General features: G+C 37.7%; 1 protein-coding gene across 1 annotated transcript; it reads right to left on the bottom strand.

Moving 5' to 3' along the window:
- Positions 1-6,505: 6,505 nt before the first annotated feature.
- Positions 6,506-7,450, bottom strand: LOC125365819 (olfactory receptor 1468-like). The gene has a single exon (XM_048366071.1). The coding sequence runs from the start codon at positions 7,448-7,450 to the stop codon at positions 6,506-6,508; it is 945 nt and encodes a 314-aa protein (XP_048222028.1).
- Positions 7,451-18,313: the final 10,863 nt, after the last annotated feature.

The raw sequence follows: 18,313 nt of genomic DNA on the forward strand, positions 1-18,313 counted from the left end.
TATTATTTTGACTTGTCTTGACCTGAGTCAAACTTTTAATCTTTTTGTAGTACAGTGTCACTGTTATAATTTTGTCTCTACCATGAATTAATTAATAGCCAGAAACCCTTAAATTTATTTCCTCAGTACTGTGAAACAAAGCAAAAGGCTAGTAGAAGATCTGAGTTTTTAAAAACGACTATGTCTTTTATATTACTATTTTGAATTTGCCAAAGTTCCATGTATATACACTGTTATATCACTGTTTTGCACACTAAAATAATAAGAAGTTCATCATTTTACCACAACACATGTCAATAGTTGACTATCACTAAGTTGACAGAAAAATGTATTTCTTCAATTTCTCTTTCCTTCCTTCCTTTTTGTCCAGTCCTGGGGCTTGAACTTGGGGCCTGGGCACTGCCTGGGACTTGAACTCAGGGCCTGGGCACTGTCCCTGAGCCTCTCTATGCTTAGGGCTAGCACTCTATCACTTGAGCTACAGCTTTGTTTCTGGCTTTTTTCTGAGTAGTTTATTGGAGATAAGAGTCTCGCAGCAACTTTTCTGCCCTGGTTGGCTTCAAACCATGATCCTCAGATCTCTGCCTCCTGAGTAGCTAGGATTACAGATGTGAGTCACTTGTGCCCATCTCAATTCCTTCATTTTCTTTTTATTATTCATTAATTCCTTTATTTATTGTGATTTTGGAAGTGATATACAGTAGGGTTACATTTACATATGTTAGGTAATAAGTACATTTCCTTTTGTATGGTGTCATCTGTTCCCTCATTCTCAATTTCTTCCTTTTAAAACTCCTAACACTAAAATGAAATGGACCAGGTTTCCAAGGTTTGCCCATTTGCTTCTTAGACTTCTAACTGATGGCACCTGAACTTATCTCTTTCTTCCCCTCATATACTCTACTGACCACAATACCAGGCAAACCCACTTTCCTCCGGAGCCCCTCTTTCTTATTCTCAACACAACTTTGAAGGGTAGGTTCCACTCAAAAGCTGATTTGTGCCCTTTATCTCATAATTTGCCATATCACATCCTATCTATCTGACCAATCACTGCTGTAAGTACATATCTGTATCCTAAAATTATATACTTTGTGAGAATAAGGGGAAGCACAGAAATTCAGGGACAAAGGTTGAACAAATGCCACAATGGTAGGTGTGGGACACTGTTGAATATGAACTATAAACATGTGGGTGGGATGGGAAAACTTGGAGACAGTGAGGAAAAGGGTGACATTGTCCAAAAAGGAATGCTTTTCCTGACTTATGTAAACATAACCCCCATACATCACCTTTATAGGAACAATAAAAAGATTAAAAAATATATAATTGTTCGTAGAATTTGTCATTATGCCTTTCCATGGAATATTGTTATGAATTATTTGTTATTTTCCATGTTATTTAAGATAATCATTTATAATAATCTGAATTTTAGTGTCATATTAATACATAAATATCAGTGACTACACAAAAGATTAATATTTAATTAAATTACTCTATAACTCTGGAAATCAGTATGGATGTTCCTCAAAATATGAGCTCCCCTGTGACCCAGGAATCCCATTTCTGGGTATTTACCCAAATGACCACAAACAAGGCTACACTTAAGCTACCAGCACAAGTATGTTCATTGCAGTATTATTTACAATAGCTAAGATATGGAATAAACCCAGATGCCCCTCTATAATGAAAGGATCAAGAAAATGTGGTATATAGACAGGATGGAATTTTATGCTTCCATTAGAAAGAATGACATTGCTCCATTTGTAAGGAAATGGAAACATTTGTAAAAAAATAGTATTAAGTGAAGTGAGCCAGACCCAAAGAAACATAGGCTCCATGTTCGTCTTCATTTGCAATAATTAGTATATGTCTAGGATAGTTCTAGTAGTGGATCACAATAGCTCAATAGCTATGTATATGTGACCATATAAAAATGATGCTATTTGAAGTGAACACCAAAATATGGAAACAAGAAGTTTTTTTTTTTTTTAGTGTACTATTTCATTTCATTTCAGTTATTTCATTTTTCTTTCATTTTTTCCCTTAGTTTTATCCCTTGTTACTGTTTTTTCTTTTGGTACCCTTTGACTTGTATATAAGTTTATGTGATTTGGGGATAAGAAGGGGAATCACAGAAATGGTGAGGCAAACGACAAAGGATGAGCCAATGCAACAGCGATACAAGACAATACATTGGAAATGAGCTTTACAACTTGGATGGGAGGAAAGAAAGGAGGGAAGAAAAGCAGGAGAAAACAAGAGAAGGGGTAACAATGTTTGACAAGAAATGTACTAATTTCCTTAGTAACTGTAACCCCTCTGTATGTCACCTTTACAGTAAAATAAAATAGAAACCTAATTAAAATGGCAAGAAGAATGGATATTCAGTAGCATTGAAAATTAGGTGTAAACACTAAAGGAAGCAATAAATTCCCACTGAGGAAGGGAGTTTCACAACAAAAGATCTATATACTAATTCTACATATTAATCCACTGTTACATAAATATGTTAAGGATGCCTCTATTCTGTAGGTTTTCTCTTCTCTGTTGACTATTTGATGTGCACTGTTTAAATTTGATATAATCCTATTTATTAGTTCCTGCTTTTGTTTCCTGAGCTATTGGAATCTTATTCAGAAAGACCTTGACTATGCCAATAGATTCTATTTCCCCTTATTTTCTTCCAGTGATTTCAGTGATTTTGGACTTATTTTAAGGTCTTTGATCCATTTTGGGTTGTTTTATGTAGGGTGTAATTTCAGTTTCTGCATGCAGATGGTTTTTTTCCCCTGATGTATGGATTTTTATGCCTTTGTGAAAAATCACATCACCATATCTACTTAGGCTCAGTTCTGGATCTTTAGTCCAATGTGTCTTCTCTGTGCTGGCACCATTCTGTTATTACTACTATTTCTCTGTAGTATAATTTGAATCCAGATATTGAGATATCACCAGCACTGTTCTTGTTTAGGATGTTTTTGGCTGTTCAGAGGCTTTTTGCTTCCATATGTATTTTAGGGTTGTGTTTTCTATTTCTATTAAGATTGGCATGAGAATTTTGATGGGGATTGCATTGAAGTTATAGATTGCTTTCAGCAGTATGATCATTTAGCAATTCTTATTGTTAATCCATGAACATTGGAGATCTTTACTTCTTCTAGTGTCTTCTATAATTGCTTGTTTTGGTACTTCGTAATTTTCATTATAAAGGTCTTTAATATCTTGAATAAAATGGTACCTGCACATCTTTGAAGCTATTGTCAATGGCACTGCTAAGATTTCTTTTTCAGAAAGCTTAACATTGATATATAAGAGAGCTAATAATTTTTGTGTGACAATTTTGTACTCTGTTGCTTCTGTGAGGTTAAAGACCAGCATAGGTTAATATTAGCAAGGCTCCTGAAATAATATAAGAAGAATAAGATACACTAGCTATGTGGCGAGTGCATCCCTGTCATCTGAAGTAGGAAACTTACAAGTTCAAAAACATCCTGAGAAACACAGTGAGAGACTATCATGAAAACTCCACTAAAATAGAAATTATGTAACTTTCTGGGGAAAAATGCATGCAATTTGAGATGATTGCATCAAGTGAGATAAGCCAGTCCCATCAAGACAACCATTGCATGTTTTCTCTCGTTTGTGAAAGCTGGAGGGTGGCATGGGGAACAAGGTCTTGAAAGGCAAAGGATGACTAGAAAGGAGGAGAGGGGAGAAAGGAAAGGGATCATAGGAAGGAGAATATAATACAGTCACAGTAGGGTGAATATAATCAAGGGAAATTACATGCATGCTTGGAACTACTCTAGTTGTACAAAGTAAGGGAAGTTTACATTCCCTCCAACAGTGCAGTCGTATTTCCTTTTGGTCACATTCTCACCAGCAGCTGTTATTATTAGTTTTCTATTAATGGACATTTTCAAATGGACATTCTAACTGGGGTGAGGTGGAATCTCACAGCAATCCCACTCCTGGGTATTTACCCAAATGACCACAAACAAGGCCACACTAAAGCTACAAGCACAACTATGTTCATTGCAGCATTATTTACCATAGCTAAGGTATGGAATCAACCCAGATGCCCAGTAGATTAATGAATCCATAGGTGAATGGATCAAGAAAATGTGGTAAATATGCACAATGGAATTCTATGCTTTTATTAGAAAGAGTGAACTTGCCCCATTAGTAAGGAAATGGAAAGACTTGGAAAAATATAAGTGAAGTAAACCTGACCCAAAGAAACAGTCTGCAGGTTTTCCCTCCTGTGTAATAACTAGAATGTGTCTAGGATATTCTTAGCAGAGAATCACATAGCTCAATAGCTCCGTACATATGGCCATATAAAATGATGCTTATTGAGGGGCTGGGGATATGGCCTAGTGGCAAGAGTGCTTGCCTCATATACACGAGGCTCTGGGTTCAATTCCCCAGCACCACGTATACAGAAAACGGCCAGAAGTGGCGCTGTGGCTCAAGTGGCAGAGTGCTAGCCTTGAGCGGGAAGAAGCCAGGGACAGTGCTCAGGCCCTGAGTCCAAGGCCCAGGACTGGCCAAAAAAAAAAAAAAAAAGATGCTTATTGAAATGAACTTCAAGAAATGGAAGCAAGAGGCTTTTTATTGTTCTATTTGCAGTTATTTCCTCTCCCATCAATTGGTTTATTCCCTGTTGACACTGTTTTTGATTTCTGTAGCCATTGTCTTGTATATAAGTTTATTTGTTTGGGGGAAGGGGAGGGAAAGGAAAGGAAAGGGACAAAGGGTGAACAGATACAACAGTGATATTCACTAGACATTATGTTGGAAATGATCTTTACAACTTGGAGGCAAGGGGAATTGGTTGGGAGTGGGAGAAAATGAGGGAGGGGTAATACTGTTCAAATAGAAATGTACTTATTACCTTACTTATGTAACTGTGACCCCCAATGGCTATTCTTCTTATTTCTGAAGTGGGAAACAATGAAAAGAAACTAGAATTAGATGGTTCCCCAACTTCCACAGGCTCAACTCATAACCGTCTGTGATGAAGGGAGTTTAACCTCACATTCCAGCCTACAAAGCAGTAAAAATATCAAGCCAAAACAGTCGATGCTACAAAAATAGTTAAAAGTATATTTACACATATTTTTCAAAGTACCAACTGAAAGAGAGACATCATTTAAAGATTTTTTTTCTATCCTCTAGCTTATTCTCCCAGTTTTAAAGTTATGAATTCTGTGACCTCTAGCTATTAATGCAATCTAGGAAAAATCAAATTGTACAAATGACTCTGATAAAGAGAAAAACTTGTTCAGTATCTGGACAGGTTAGAAAAGACGATGCAAAAACTGAAAGTGAAGAAGAAGTAGGGAAGGGTAAAGATCCAATTACGTGAAACTTTGTTCAGATAGAACATACAGAAAGGAGACACTAGAAGACTGTGAGGTTGCAATGTTTGGGTGTCACTGAGTATTACTCTAAAAACACGGAGCACTATTTTAAAAATGATAGCCTATACTCAAAGCACAATTTTGGTTAAAAGGACAAAATCTTGGGACAACTTAATATAAGGAATGAAGATCACATAAAACAGTAGTTCTTACACTATACTTTTCCAAGATCACCTGGGTAAAATGAAGTACAAGGGATACTCAGATAACTGATTAACTCAGACCATGGTTCCTAGTTTTACTACCTCAAAGCCTCCTCTCTGTTATGTATTGGATAATTAGTAGTGTTGGTCTGTCTGTTTATCTATCTCTTCAAATGTTTGTATAACTCAAAAGACCTAATTATTGAATAAATAAATATATCATAGAGTGTTACAATTTAACACACCTAGGTATATGTAGGGTGCATCTTGATTAAACTCACGTCTTCCATCATTTTCCCTCCCCCTTCCACATATCCATTCCACCATCTGCCAATCAAGTTTCCTTTTCCATAAATTCACACCGACTTTTATGATTATATTTATTCCCCCTTTTTCCATCTATCTGCTTATTTACAACTAGCCTATCACCCCATTGAAAAGATATTTTAGCTTCATAATAACCATTTTGTTAGGCTATTGATTGCTCAGAAGGTCTATGCAATGGAGTTTCATGCCTATATATACTACATGTTTGTCATCATATATATATATATATATGTATGTTTACCTAGAAGATGTTATTTTGGATTAATGATCCATATATAAGAGAAAACATTCACTGTTTGTCTTTGTAGGCCTGGCTTACTTCACTATGACTTTCCCCAGATATATCAATTCCCCTGCAAATGACATAATTCTTCTTGAGAGATCAGTAAAATTCTATTGTGTACACACACACACACACACACACACACACACACACACACACATATAATTTTCTTGGCCTGTTCATCCATTGTAGGGCATCTGGGCTATTATTAACAGTGCTGTAGTATTATTCTCTATTAGCACAAGTTCCCCTCGTGAGGAAAAGCTGGAATAATATTCCAATATCAGTATCAAAACATTATGTAAAAATCCAAAGTGTTACCATTATTGGAAAGAGGGAATTTTCTTCTTATAAAATATTCTTCTCAGGGCGCCATTCATGTCTCTGTTCCTCAGGCTGTAGATGAAAGGGTTCAGCATGGGGGTCACCACCGTGTACATCATCGCCATGACAGTCTCCTTCATGGTAGAGTTATCAGCTGATGGACATAAGTAGAGAGCACCAGCTGTCCCATAGAACAGTGACACCACAGCGAGATGGGAGCCACAGGTAGAGAACACCTTGTGGATACTTCTAACTGAAAGGACCTTGAGGATGGAGGAGACAATTCTTGCATAAGACATGACTATGAGTAGAAATGGAGCGACAATTATAAGACATCCCATGATAAATATCACCAACTCATTGACATGAGTGTCAGAGCAGGCCAGTTTCACAAGAGCAGACAAATCACAGAAAAAGTGGGGGATCGTGTTGTTCCCACAGAATGACAGTCTGGCCACGAGCAGGGTGTGCAACAAGGCATGCAACGTGGTCAGTACCCAGGACAGCACCATCAGACCCACACACAGCTTGGGGCTCATGATGCTGGTGTAGTGTAAGGGGAAGCAGATGGCCACATAGCGGTCATAGGCCATGGCCAAAAGGAGGAAGCTCTCTAGGTCTCCAAAATACAGGAAGAAGTACATCTGTGTCAGGCAGCCTGCATAGGGGATGGCAGGGACTTGGCTCTGCATGTTCTGTAATAGTTTGGGCATGGTGACAGAGGAAAAGCAGAGGTCAGAGAAGGACAAGTTGCTGAGAAGCAAATACATGGGTGTGTGGAGATGGGGGTCCAGTCGAATGAGGACAATGATGAGGAGGTTCCCCAGGACAGTGGTAAGGTACATAGTCAGAAAGAGGGCATAGAACAGATGCTGGTGCTCAGGTTTGATGGGCAGGCCCAGGAGGAGGAACTCTGAGGTGATAGTTTTGTTTCTTTCTGTCATGCTTTGTCTGCAGTATCTTTAAGAGAAATGATATTGTTCCTGTAAATCCAAATAAAAATAAATGTATGTGCATGTTTATGTTCTGTTAATTGTTTTCAATAATTAACCACACCCTCATCACAAATATAATCTTCAAACACCTTATGATACAATCTATATAAATTTAATGACTCTCAGTCATTGACAGTTTTTCAGTTTTGTGTACTTTCCAAACATACTATTTATTAGCTTGTGAAAGACAAGATGTATTAAGTTTTCTTTACCTGCCTAATTGATCATCCTAGACAACTTTAGTTGGTTCTTATTCACTGTTGGTCCTGGATGATTTTTTCATATTCGTTCTCCTTAAAATTCTATATATACTCCTGAGGAAAAAACTGATGTATCACAATGCCTTAGGTTATCATTTAGCACGCACATATCCATGGCTCTCTAATCTACAAACTCTGTATTCCATTAAAAATATTAAGTAGTTGTACAAAAGAGTTATAATTCCATTAGTAATACAAGTCTTAAGAAGTGCTGCTTTAAATCCTACCTCACAGAGCTGCTACTGCTTCAAAATAAAGAGAACATTGGAGAGTACCTGGCATGGCAGGTAAAATTACTTATTTTTTTGAGACTCAAAATTAATTAATTAATTCATTTATTTATTTTATGTACTAACTTTCAGTTGTTCTTTTTTATTGTTATTATAAAGGTTATATACATAGGGGTTAGTTACATAAGTCAGGTAATGAGTACATTTCTTTTGGGACAATGTCACCTCTTCCCTCCCTCTCTCCCAGTTTTCTCTCCTGTCCCCACCCACAAGTTGTATAGTTCATTTTCAGCACAGGGACTAGTGAGTACCACTGCTGCGTTTGTTCACTCTTTGTACCCTGATTTTTGTGCCCCTTTGTCCTCCCAAAGATAAACAAGATAAAAGAAAACCAAAGCATCAACAAAGGAAAATACTCTTGATTCATTTCCTGGAGTACATTTTGATAAATATTATTTTATGTGATCAGATGTACATAGGCACTGTGATTTTGTGTCTGTCTCCTAAGAATATTCTCCTTTGGTCTCACTGTGTGTGAATGTCTAGAGTTCTGTATAATTTCCCATCCTTCAGTGTATATTTAGATCTATCTTCTGCATTAGTTTTTTAAAAGATAGAAGGTGGCCATTAACTAAAGTATTTCTACAGTGTGGTAACATCTTGGGATATTATCATATTGAGATATGACAAAGGGGAAAGTTACCATACCTGAAAAATTATCCAGCAGGACATCAAATTGCCTAGTAAGTAAATCAAGCCCTTCAGCATGGAAGGATAAGGCATAGGAGAAGGAAAGACAACTGGTTCACCCTCTTCCCACCTGCCTGATGCCAATGCCATGACCCTAAATTTGGCCACCTTTTATTCTTTATAAGCAAGGAAATATCAGTCTCTCTCATCATCACCCATATGTGTGCTATCTCCGCACACGTCCCCCTTCTAGACATCCCTGGGCAGATGAGGATCTGGATCCCAGTGGAGTCCAGATGTAAAGACACGGTAATTACCCAAGACCAAAGCTGTTAAAGTCCTCGAGAGGTGACCCATTATAACCACTAACCACACCTGATTATTCTACTTTTTAAAAGATTTTCTTCAAATATTATATGAGTCACCCTTTTCACCCTTCCCCTTCTTCCTTCCTACCCATCTCCTCAAGTTTCCTAGCTCAGTTTTCACATATATACATAGAGTGTTATGGCTTTACCTGGGATTCCTCTTTTCATTCATCCACACTTGCCCTCACCCCCCCACTTCCAGTACCCACTCCATTTAGTAGAGACAAGTTTCAGCTTCACATCTGAATATTGTTATAGTTTTTGACTGCTTAATTGGAGATAAGTGCTTCTCAGATTTGTCTGCTCGGGCTAATTTTTTTTTTTTTTTGCCAGTCCTGGGGTTTGGACTCTGGGCCTGAACACTGTCCCTTCTTTTTGCTCAAGGCTAGCACTCTGCCACTTGAGCCACAGCACCACTTCTGGCCATTTTCTGTATATGTGGTGCTGGGGAATCGAACCCAGGGCCTCATGTATATGAGGCAGGCACTCTTGCCACTAGGCCATATCCCCAGCCCCAACTCGGGCTAATTTTTAACTGTGATCCTCAAGTCTCAGCTCCTAATTGGCTAGGATTATAGGCGTGAGTCACTGATTCCTGACTTAGTCCTGCCATTTGTGTAGAAAGTCAATTGATCCCAGTTTAGTTGATATGTGGATTTATCTTAGGTGCTCACTTTATTGCTTTACCTGTATTCCTGTCCTTTCAGTAGTTTTGTTTTTGCTAGTCCTGAGGCTTGAACTCAGGGCCTGAGCACTGTCCCTGGCTTCTTTTTGCTCAAGGCTAGCTCTCTACCACTTGAGCCACAGTGCCACCTCTGGCTTTGTTTATGTGGTGCTGAGGAATCGAACCAAGGCCTTAGTGGATGCTAGGCAAGCACTCTACCAGTAAGCCACATTCCTAGCCCCCCTTTAGCAGCTTTGTAATGTAACTTTATGACAAGTTCTAAAATTGCATACTATGAAGAATCTGCTTCAACTATTTTGGAAATCTGGGTTGTCTTGCAATTCCTTGTACACTTTGGGGAGGAGCCTTTTCCAAAACGGCTATTAGGATTTTGGTGAGGATTTTAGTGAGTCTATAGATACCTTTGGTTAACACATTTTTCTAACAATGAGCACAGATTTCTTTTGATTTATCTGTCATTGATTTCTTTTAGCAATGCTTTGTAGTTTGCTGTGCATGAGTTTGTAGCCTCATAGGTGTCTTTTTTGTTATGTATTTTGTCTCCTTGGTGTTATGAAATATTTTTATTTGAACAGTAAATTGTACAAAGCATATGGTTTCATGATAACACTTCCAAATATGACTATAATTTATATTCGTGAGAATCTATTATTCTTTGAGTTTCTCTCAAGTCCTCTTTTGCCCTCCTCTCACATCCATTGAACTACATCTTATGCATAACAGTTTTCATGCTTTCATATTATTAAAAGTCCATATTCCACATGGATGAGAATATATATATATATATGTATATATATATATGTATTTAGCATTCTGAGTATGGCTCATTCCACTATTCCCCCCCTCCCCCCTAATGACACAATTCTCACTTATGGATGCCTAAGATTACAATGTGCATTGACATACTATTGTGCTGCTTAAGCTCCTAAGCCTGTTTCATAACTTGGCTATTGTGAATAGTGAGTGCTGCAAGAAAAACACATGCAGATATATCTATTTTATGCTGGCTTTGATTCTTTTGGATATATAGCCAAGATAGTATAACAGGGTCATGAACCAGTTCTATTTTTAGTTTTTTGAGAAACCTCCATACTGATTTTCATAGTGGGTACACTAAGTTTACATTCCCACCAGCTGGGTGTGAAGATTGCTTTCTTTGTCCTTGTATCCTTGCAGCTCTGTGTATGTGTGTGTGTGTGTGTGTGTGTGTGTGTATGTGTGTTCTTCACAAGAGCTATTCTGACTTGTGTTGGGCTAGCGCTATACGTCCTTCCATGTAGAGATCCTGGGCCTATTTGCCCCCTCCGTGTGGTACCCTTTCCCTCTCACGCATATCCTCTGGCCAGTAGGAAGTAATGCAGGAGCGAGGGCCACGGATAAGCTCTGGACCGGGTGTGGCCGCGAGAATGCCCTCCCCCCCCCATATTCTCCAAGGAGGCCAGGTACGCATGGACACCTCGGAGTCAGCTTCAGAAGCTTCCCAAAGTTTTATTCAGGGGAGGGGTTTATATAACAGTAATGAAGAGGGAGGGGGAGGGACTGACCAGTTGCTAATGATAGGCTGGTGAGCATGTCCATCATGGTGATGTCACAGAACTTCCTGCAGAGGGGGAGATTACAGTCCCCCCAGGACCAATCCTCTGGGCTCAGTATAGTGCCATTAGGACCCGGGGAGAAGATGGGAGTGGATAGCATCTAAGCAGTCCCAGGTCTTAAAGGTATAGCCATCCCCTACAGACTTGGGTATGGCAGAATATCAATGTAGTTTTGATTTGCAACTCCTTTACAATTAAGGCTGTGGAACATTGTTTTTCATATATTCCTTCTCTTGAAAACTATTCAAATCACGTGTCCATTTATTAATCGGGTTATTTATTCTTTTGGTGTCTCATTTTGGAACTCTATGTACTCTGGATATTAATGATCTATCCAAAGAATTCCTGGAAAATTCTTTTTTCCCATTCTGTAAGTTTACTTTTGATTCTGGAAATAATTTATGTGATGCATTCTATTTAATATCTTGCAATTCCAGTTTTCAGTTCTTGTTCTTATTCAATATTGTTCTTATTTCCTAAGATATTGGAGTTCTATTCAGAAAAGCATTATCTGTGATGACAACTTCAATGCATTTCCTCTAGCAGTTTTCAAGTTTCTGTCCTGACCTTAAGCTTTTCAATCCATTTGGAATTGAGTTTTAAATTTTACTTTAGAATTAGCATTCAGTAGTAATATGAGGGGGTTTCTTAAGACAATTTGTATGCAGTGTTTTTATACTTGCTTTAAAAATATTGCTGAACAAATAATGTTGAGCGAGACAAGCCTAGAACACAGAAAACAAAGGGGCATTATCTCCCTGATATATGACTGTTAACAAAGGGAGATGGAGAGACAGTAGAGACCAAGTCTGTGAAACCAAAACCTGCTTGTCAAATAGTATTCCCCACAGGATTGGGGCAGCGACCCAACAGTATGTAACTAAAACCAAACAATTACTCAACATATAATGGTCAAAAATTGACCTCTCAGGGGAATACAATAGCTCAAAAGCTATGTATGTATGTTCATATAAGACTACTGTCGACATATTGTCTAATATCGACATTACATTTAAAACCCTAGCTGTACTTTCTTTGGCGTGGTCAAGTGGCTACTGTATATGTTCTTGATACATTGTATATTGTATATATGTCTACCTGACCTAGAGAAGGGATAGAAAAACAGGGCGTAAGATATCACAAGAAATGTCCACACTACTGCCCTACTATGTAACTGTACCCTTTTTGCACAATACCTTGTCAAGAAATTTGTGTTCAATTAAAAAAAACATTGCTGTTCAAATCTCATATTTCCTTACCTTTGTCTCTGATAATCCCTGAAATCTTTTCTTCTGTTTGATAAAGTTTACTGATGATGCTTTCTACTGTATTTTTGATTTATTGAGTTTTCTTCTCTGGCTTATTTTCAGAAGCTGAAAATCTCTAATTTCTTATTCACATTGCTGACTTACCCATGTCTTCAATTGATTTATTTACGTCATGTATCTGTTCTACTGAACCTTTTTGGGCCACTTATGAGTCTTTTGTTGGTGTTGTTATTGGTCATGGGACAAGGGCCTGGTCACTATCTTTGAGCTTTTGTGCTTGGGACTAGTGCTCTAGCACTTTGAGCCACAGCTCCATTTCCAATTTTCTGATGGTTAACTGGAGATGAGAGTTCCATGGACTTCCTTGCCTGAGCTGGCTTTGATGAACTGGGATCCTCAGGTCTCAGCCTCATGAGTTGCTAAGATTATAGGCATGAGCCCCAGGACCCAGCAGAACATTCTTAAAATTAGGATATTGAATTCTTTGGAATGTCTGTCATTTCAGTGCCATTGAATTTGGATGTTGAGGAGTTAAGGATTTTTAGAGGATTTATATAAATATATCTTGTGTTTCTAGTTGAATTTTAGCGTTTATTGAGATGGTAGGTCTTACTACTATGCTCAGAGGAGAAAACAGATAATTGCAGTAAAACCAACCATTCAAAAGCTAACTGAATATATACATAATGGAATTCTATGCTTCTAACATTGCCCCATTCATAAGGAAGTGGAAAAAAAATCACATTAAGTGAAGCCAGACCCAAGAAACATAGACTCCATGTTTTCCCTCATTTGTAATAGTGTATGTCTAGGATATCTCTACCAGAGGATCACAATAGTTCAATCACTATGTACATATGATCATATAAGATGATGCTAAGCGAAATAAACTCCAAGACATGGAAACAAGAGGTTTTTATTTGTTATTCTTGTTTTTAATGTACTGTGTGAAGTTATTTTTTCTTTCATTTTTCTTCCCTATGGTTTAGCCCTTGTTGTCACTGTATTTGATTTTGATACCCTGTGTACTTATACACATTTATCCGAATTAGGGAAGGGAAACAACAAAATGGTGAGAGAAAGGACAAAGGGCAAACCAAAGCAACAGCAATACTCACAAGTCACTATGTTGGAAATGAACTTTCCAACTTGAGAGGGATTAGGGAGGAGGAAAAATGAGAGAAAAATGAAGGAGAGGGTAACAATGTTTGACAAAAAATGTTCTCATTAAATTACATACGTAACTGTAACCCCTCTGTGCATCACCTTGACAATAAAATTAAATTTAAAAAGCTTACCAACATTTTAAGAAGAAAACAAGTGTAAATATAAAACACACTCCCCAATCAACATAGAAAAGAAATAAACGAAGGTACTTAGAAGACAAACTAGGAGCTTGAAAATGATCAAGCTTAATAATTATGAATTTTATTGCTTATAGTAAGTAATAAAGAGGAGGATGGGGGGAAAAGACATATAGAAAGGGAAGGGAATAAGTGAGATATTACATATGGAAATAATAGTAAGATGTAGCACATTATAGTAGATACAAAACAATAAACATAAAACAACAAAAGAGAAAGATAAACATCAATATTTCTTTTTTGTTGATACTATATGGATTATTTTCTCAGAGATCTTGTGATGTTTTTCTGTAGAGTTACTATTTATGTCATTCTGCCATCTACCATATTTTCCATTAAGGACTAGAGAATGGGAGACATTTCCCATGTTAAGTTTTCGTGGCATATCTCCATTTCTCATAGTTAGCTCATCAATCAGTGAGAGTTCTTTGTTTTATAAATGTAAATTGCAGAATTCCATCTGATCTCCATCTCCTGTTTACTGTTTCTTTCCTTTAATTCTCCCCCCAAATTCCAGTGGTATTCTTTTTAAAATTTTAATTTTATTGTCAAAGTGATGTACAGAGAGGTTGCAGTTAACTACGTTAGGTAGTGAGTACATTTCTTGACAAACTTGTTAACTCTTCCCTCATTTTTCTCCCACTGTTCTCATCCCTAGCTCCCCACCCCGGAGTTGTACAGCTATTTTCCAACACATTGTCTTGTATCTGTTGCATTGTTTTGCCCTTTGCCCTTTGTCTCACCATTCTGATGTGCCCCTACTCTTCCCTAATTCAGATAAACATATATGCATTATCCACAGTACCAAAATCAAATACAGTGACAACAGGGGCTAAACTACAGGGAAGAAAAATGCAAGGAAAAAGAAATAATTTCACATGGCACATTAAAAATAACAACAACAATGAAAAACAACTTGTTTCCATATCTTTGAGTTCATTTTGCCTAGCATCATCTTATTATATGATGATATGTGCAAATCTTTGAGCTACTTTGATCCTCGGCTAGGAATACCATAGACATATACCAATTATTACCAGTGAGAGAAAACATAGTCTATGTTTCTTTGGGTCTGGCTCACTTCCCTTAGTATGATTTTTCCCCCTAAATCTTTCCATTTCCTTATGAATGGAGCAATGCCATTCTTTCTGATGGAAGCATAGAATTCCATTGTGTATATCTATCTATATATATCTCTACATATCTATATCTATCTATCTATCTATCTATCTATCTATCTATCTATCTATCTCACATTTTCTTGATCCATTCATCTACTGAGGGGCATCTGGGTTGGTTCCATAACTTAGCTATGGTAAATAATGCTGCTGGTAGCTTTAGTATGGCCTGCTTTCCAGAGTGGTTGAACAAGTTTACACTCCCACCAACAGTGTAGTAGTGTTCCCTTTTGGCCACATATCTGCCAGCATCTGTTATTTTTTTTCTTGATAATAACCATTATTACTGGGGAGAGTTGGAATCTCATTGTTTTGATATGCATTTCTTTTATGGCCAGAGATGTTGAGCACTTCTTCATGTGTCTATTGGCCATTCTCATTTCCTCCTCAGAGAAATCTCTCTTTAAGTCATTAGGCTGTTTATTAATGGGGCAGTTGTTTATCTGAAGCTTTGTTTTGGGGAACTTAATTCTTAGAGTTCAAAGTATATTTTAGATATGAGGCCCTTGTCTGTTGTATGGCTAATGAAGATCTTCTCCCAATCTGTGGGCTTTCTATTTACCTTGAAAACTATCTCTTTTGCCATGTAGAAGCTCTGCAATTTCATGTAATCCCATTTGTCCAAACTTTCTTTGATTTGTTGTATTTCTGGACTTTTTTTTTTTTTTTTTTTTTTTGGCCAGTCCTGGGCCTTGGACTCAGGGCCTGAGCACTGTCCCTGGCTTCTTCCCGCTCAAGGCTAGCACTCTGCCACTTGAGCCACAGCGCCGCTTCTGGCCGTTTTCTGTATATGTGGTGCTGGGGAATCGAACCTAGGGCCTCGTGTATCCAAGGCAGGCACTCTTGCCACTAGGCTAGATCCCCAGCCCCGACTTTTTTTTTTAACATAGTTTCTACCTGTGCCAAGGAGCCCTAGTGTTTTTCCTATTCCTTCCTGTAATGTTTTCAGGGTATCTGCTTTTACCTCAAGGTTTTGATCCATTTGAGATTGATTCTGGTGTAGGGTGATATGTAGGGATCTAGCTTTATTTTGTACAAGTTTTTAACTAATTTTGCCGGCATCATTTGTTAAAGAGGCTGTCTTTCTTCCATCATATTTTTGGCTCCCTTATGAAAGATTAGGTGAACATATGTCTGTCCAGTGGTATTCTTTTGAGGAATTTAAAAAATTATCTTCAGGTAGTTATACAAAGAAGTTGCCATTTAACAGTGTGAGTACACTATCTTGATCATTGTCACCCCTTTCAACAACTCTCCCTGTACCAGTGCCCTCAAATGCTATATTTCAGATTTGTGTAGATGCAGGAAAGCACTACTGCCTCTAGTCTGACCTATTTTCTTCATTTCATTTTCTTTGTGCAAGCAATGTGGCCTAGACACCATTCCTGGGTTCTTTTGCTTAAGGCAAACATTCTCCAACTTGAGCCAGAGCTGTTTTTAGCTTTTGGGGGTTAATTGGAAATAAGAGTCTTGCAGCTTTTTCCTATGCAGGTTGGCTTTGAGCCACTGTTCTCAGATCTCAGAATTCTGAGTAGCTAGGATTACAGATGTGAGTTTCCAGCACCCAGATTGATCTCTTTTTGTTGTTGTTGTTGTTTTTTTAATATGGGTCATTGACATTGTGCAAATATTCAGTTGAGTTTTGTGTTTATCTTACACTCTGAATCTCTGTGAATTACCTCAAGTTTTTAGTCTTTAGGATTTTTATATAAATAACTCTATACAGCCATCTGTGAATGAACAGTTACTTTTTTCCTAATTTGTATATCTTTTAAATGTTTTCCTAATTTCTCTGGATAGGACTTCCAACAATTTGTTGAATAGTGGGGATCCTTGCCTTGTTGCAGATCTTTACGAGAGTGTCTTTTAGTCTGTCATCATCAAGTGTGAGATTAGCTATATGTTCCTCATAAATGTACATTAACATCTTGGTACATTTTATTACTACTTCTTTGTTTTTTCTTATCATGAATTGCCATTGAATTTTTACAAAATGATTTTCTTATACTGATTGAGATAAACATGTATTTCTGAACTTTGTTCTACTAATGTATTTTATGGTCATTTTTTATCTTATATTGAGTCACCATTGCATTCTTGGAATAAGGGCCTTGGGATATAGTGGTTTCCTTTAACGTAGTGTTTGATTTTTTTTTCTTATTTATTGTCAAAGTGGTGTGGATTTGGTTTTATTGCACCTTTCAATTCAAAAATTATCTGGCAATTGTTGGATTTTGTCACATCAGTTTCACTGATTTGGAAGTTGATTAAACCATTCAATATTTTTTTGTTCTTATATGTCAGTCAGTTTTGCATCACTGTAACAAAATACACAACCAGGACAACTTAGAGGAGCAAAGCTGTCTTTTAGCTCATAGTTATAAATGTTGAGGTCCATGTTCACTTCACTCCATGTTGATGGCCTGATTATGAGGTTGTAAAGTGTGACAGAAGGGTAGGATGTACAAAAGCACATCTTTAACAGTGGCACTCTGTTTCAAAACATCAAATGCCTCCATGGGTAATTTTTTTCTCTATTTGCTTGCCAAACTTCCTCTGGGTAAAATTTCATACTCTTAAAATATTTCAAAGCATTCAGTCTGATCTTTGATGGTTTCCCCAACCATTCTTCTTTACTCAAAAATGCAATCTCCAAGGGCTGGGAATATGGCCTAGTGACAAGAGTGCTTGCCTCCTATCCATGAAGCCCTGGGTTTGATTCCTTAGCACCACATATATAGAAAATGGCCAGAAGTGGCGCTGTGGCTCAAGTGGCAGAGTGCTAGCCTTGAGCAAAAAGAAGCCAGGGACAGTGCTCAGGCCCTGAGTCCAAGCCCAGGACTAGCAAAAAAAATGCAATCTCAACTGACACAGGGCCCCTTGGCAATCCTCTAAGCAAGTGTGAGTAAGCATCTACTTACCTCCTGATTCCTGCCATTTCCATTCCACAGAGTATAATCAGGTGTGATCATACACTGAAATCAGCCAAAACACAGGCCTCTGAGGGAGTGCTTTTAATGAGTTCCTTTAGGATCTAAACTCTCCTGTGGTGCAGGACTTCTTAGGCCTCAGGGATAAGTAGAATGAGAAATGTGGACTGAGGTGGCACAGACTTACCTGATGATTAATGGTTGTTACTTCAAATTCATACAAAGAATAAACAGGAGAAAGACC

The sequence above is a fragment of the Perognathus longimembris genome, chromosome 17 (assembly GCF_023159225.1).
Source record: "Perognathus longimembris pacificus isolate PPM17 chromosome 17, ASM2315922v1, whole genome shotgun sequence".
In the NCBI taxonomy this organism is placed as follows: domain Eukaryota; kingdom Metazoa; phylum Chordata; class Mammalia; order Rodentia; family Heteromyidae; genus Perognathus; species Perognathus longimembris.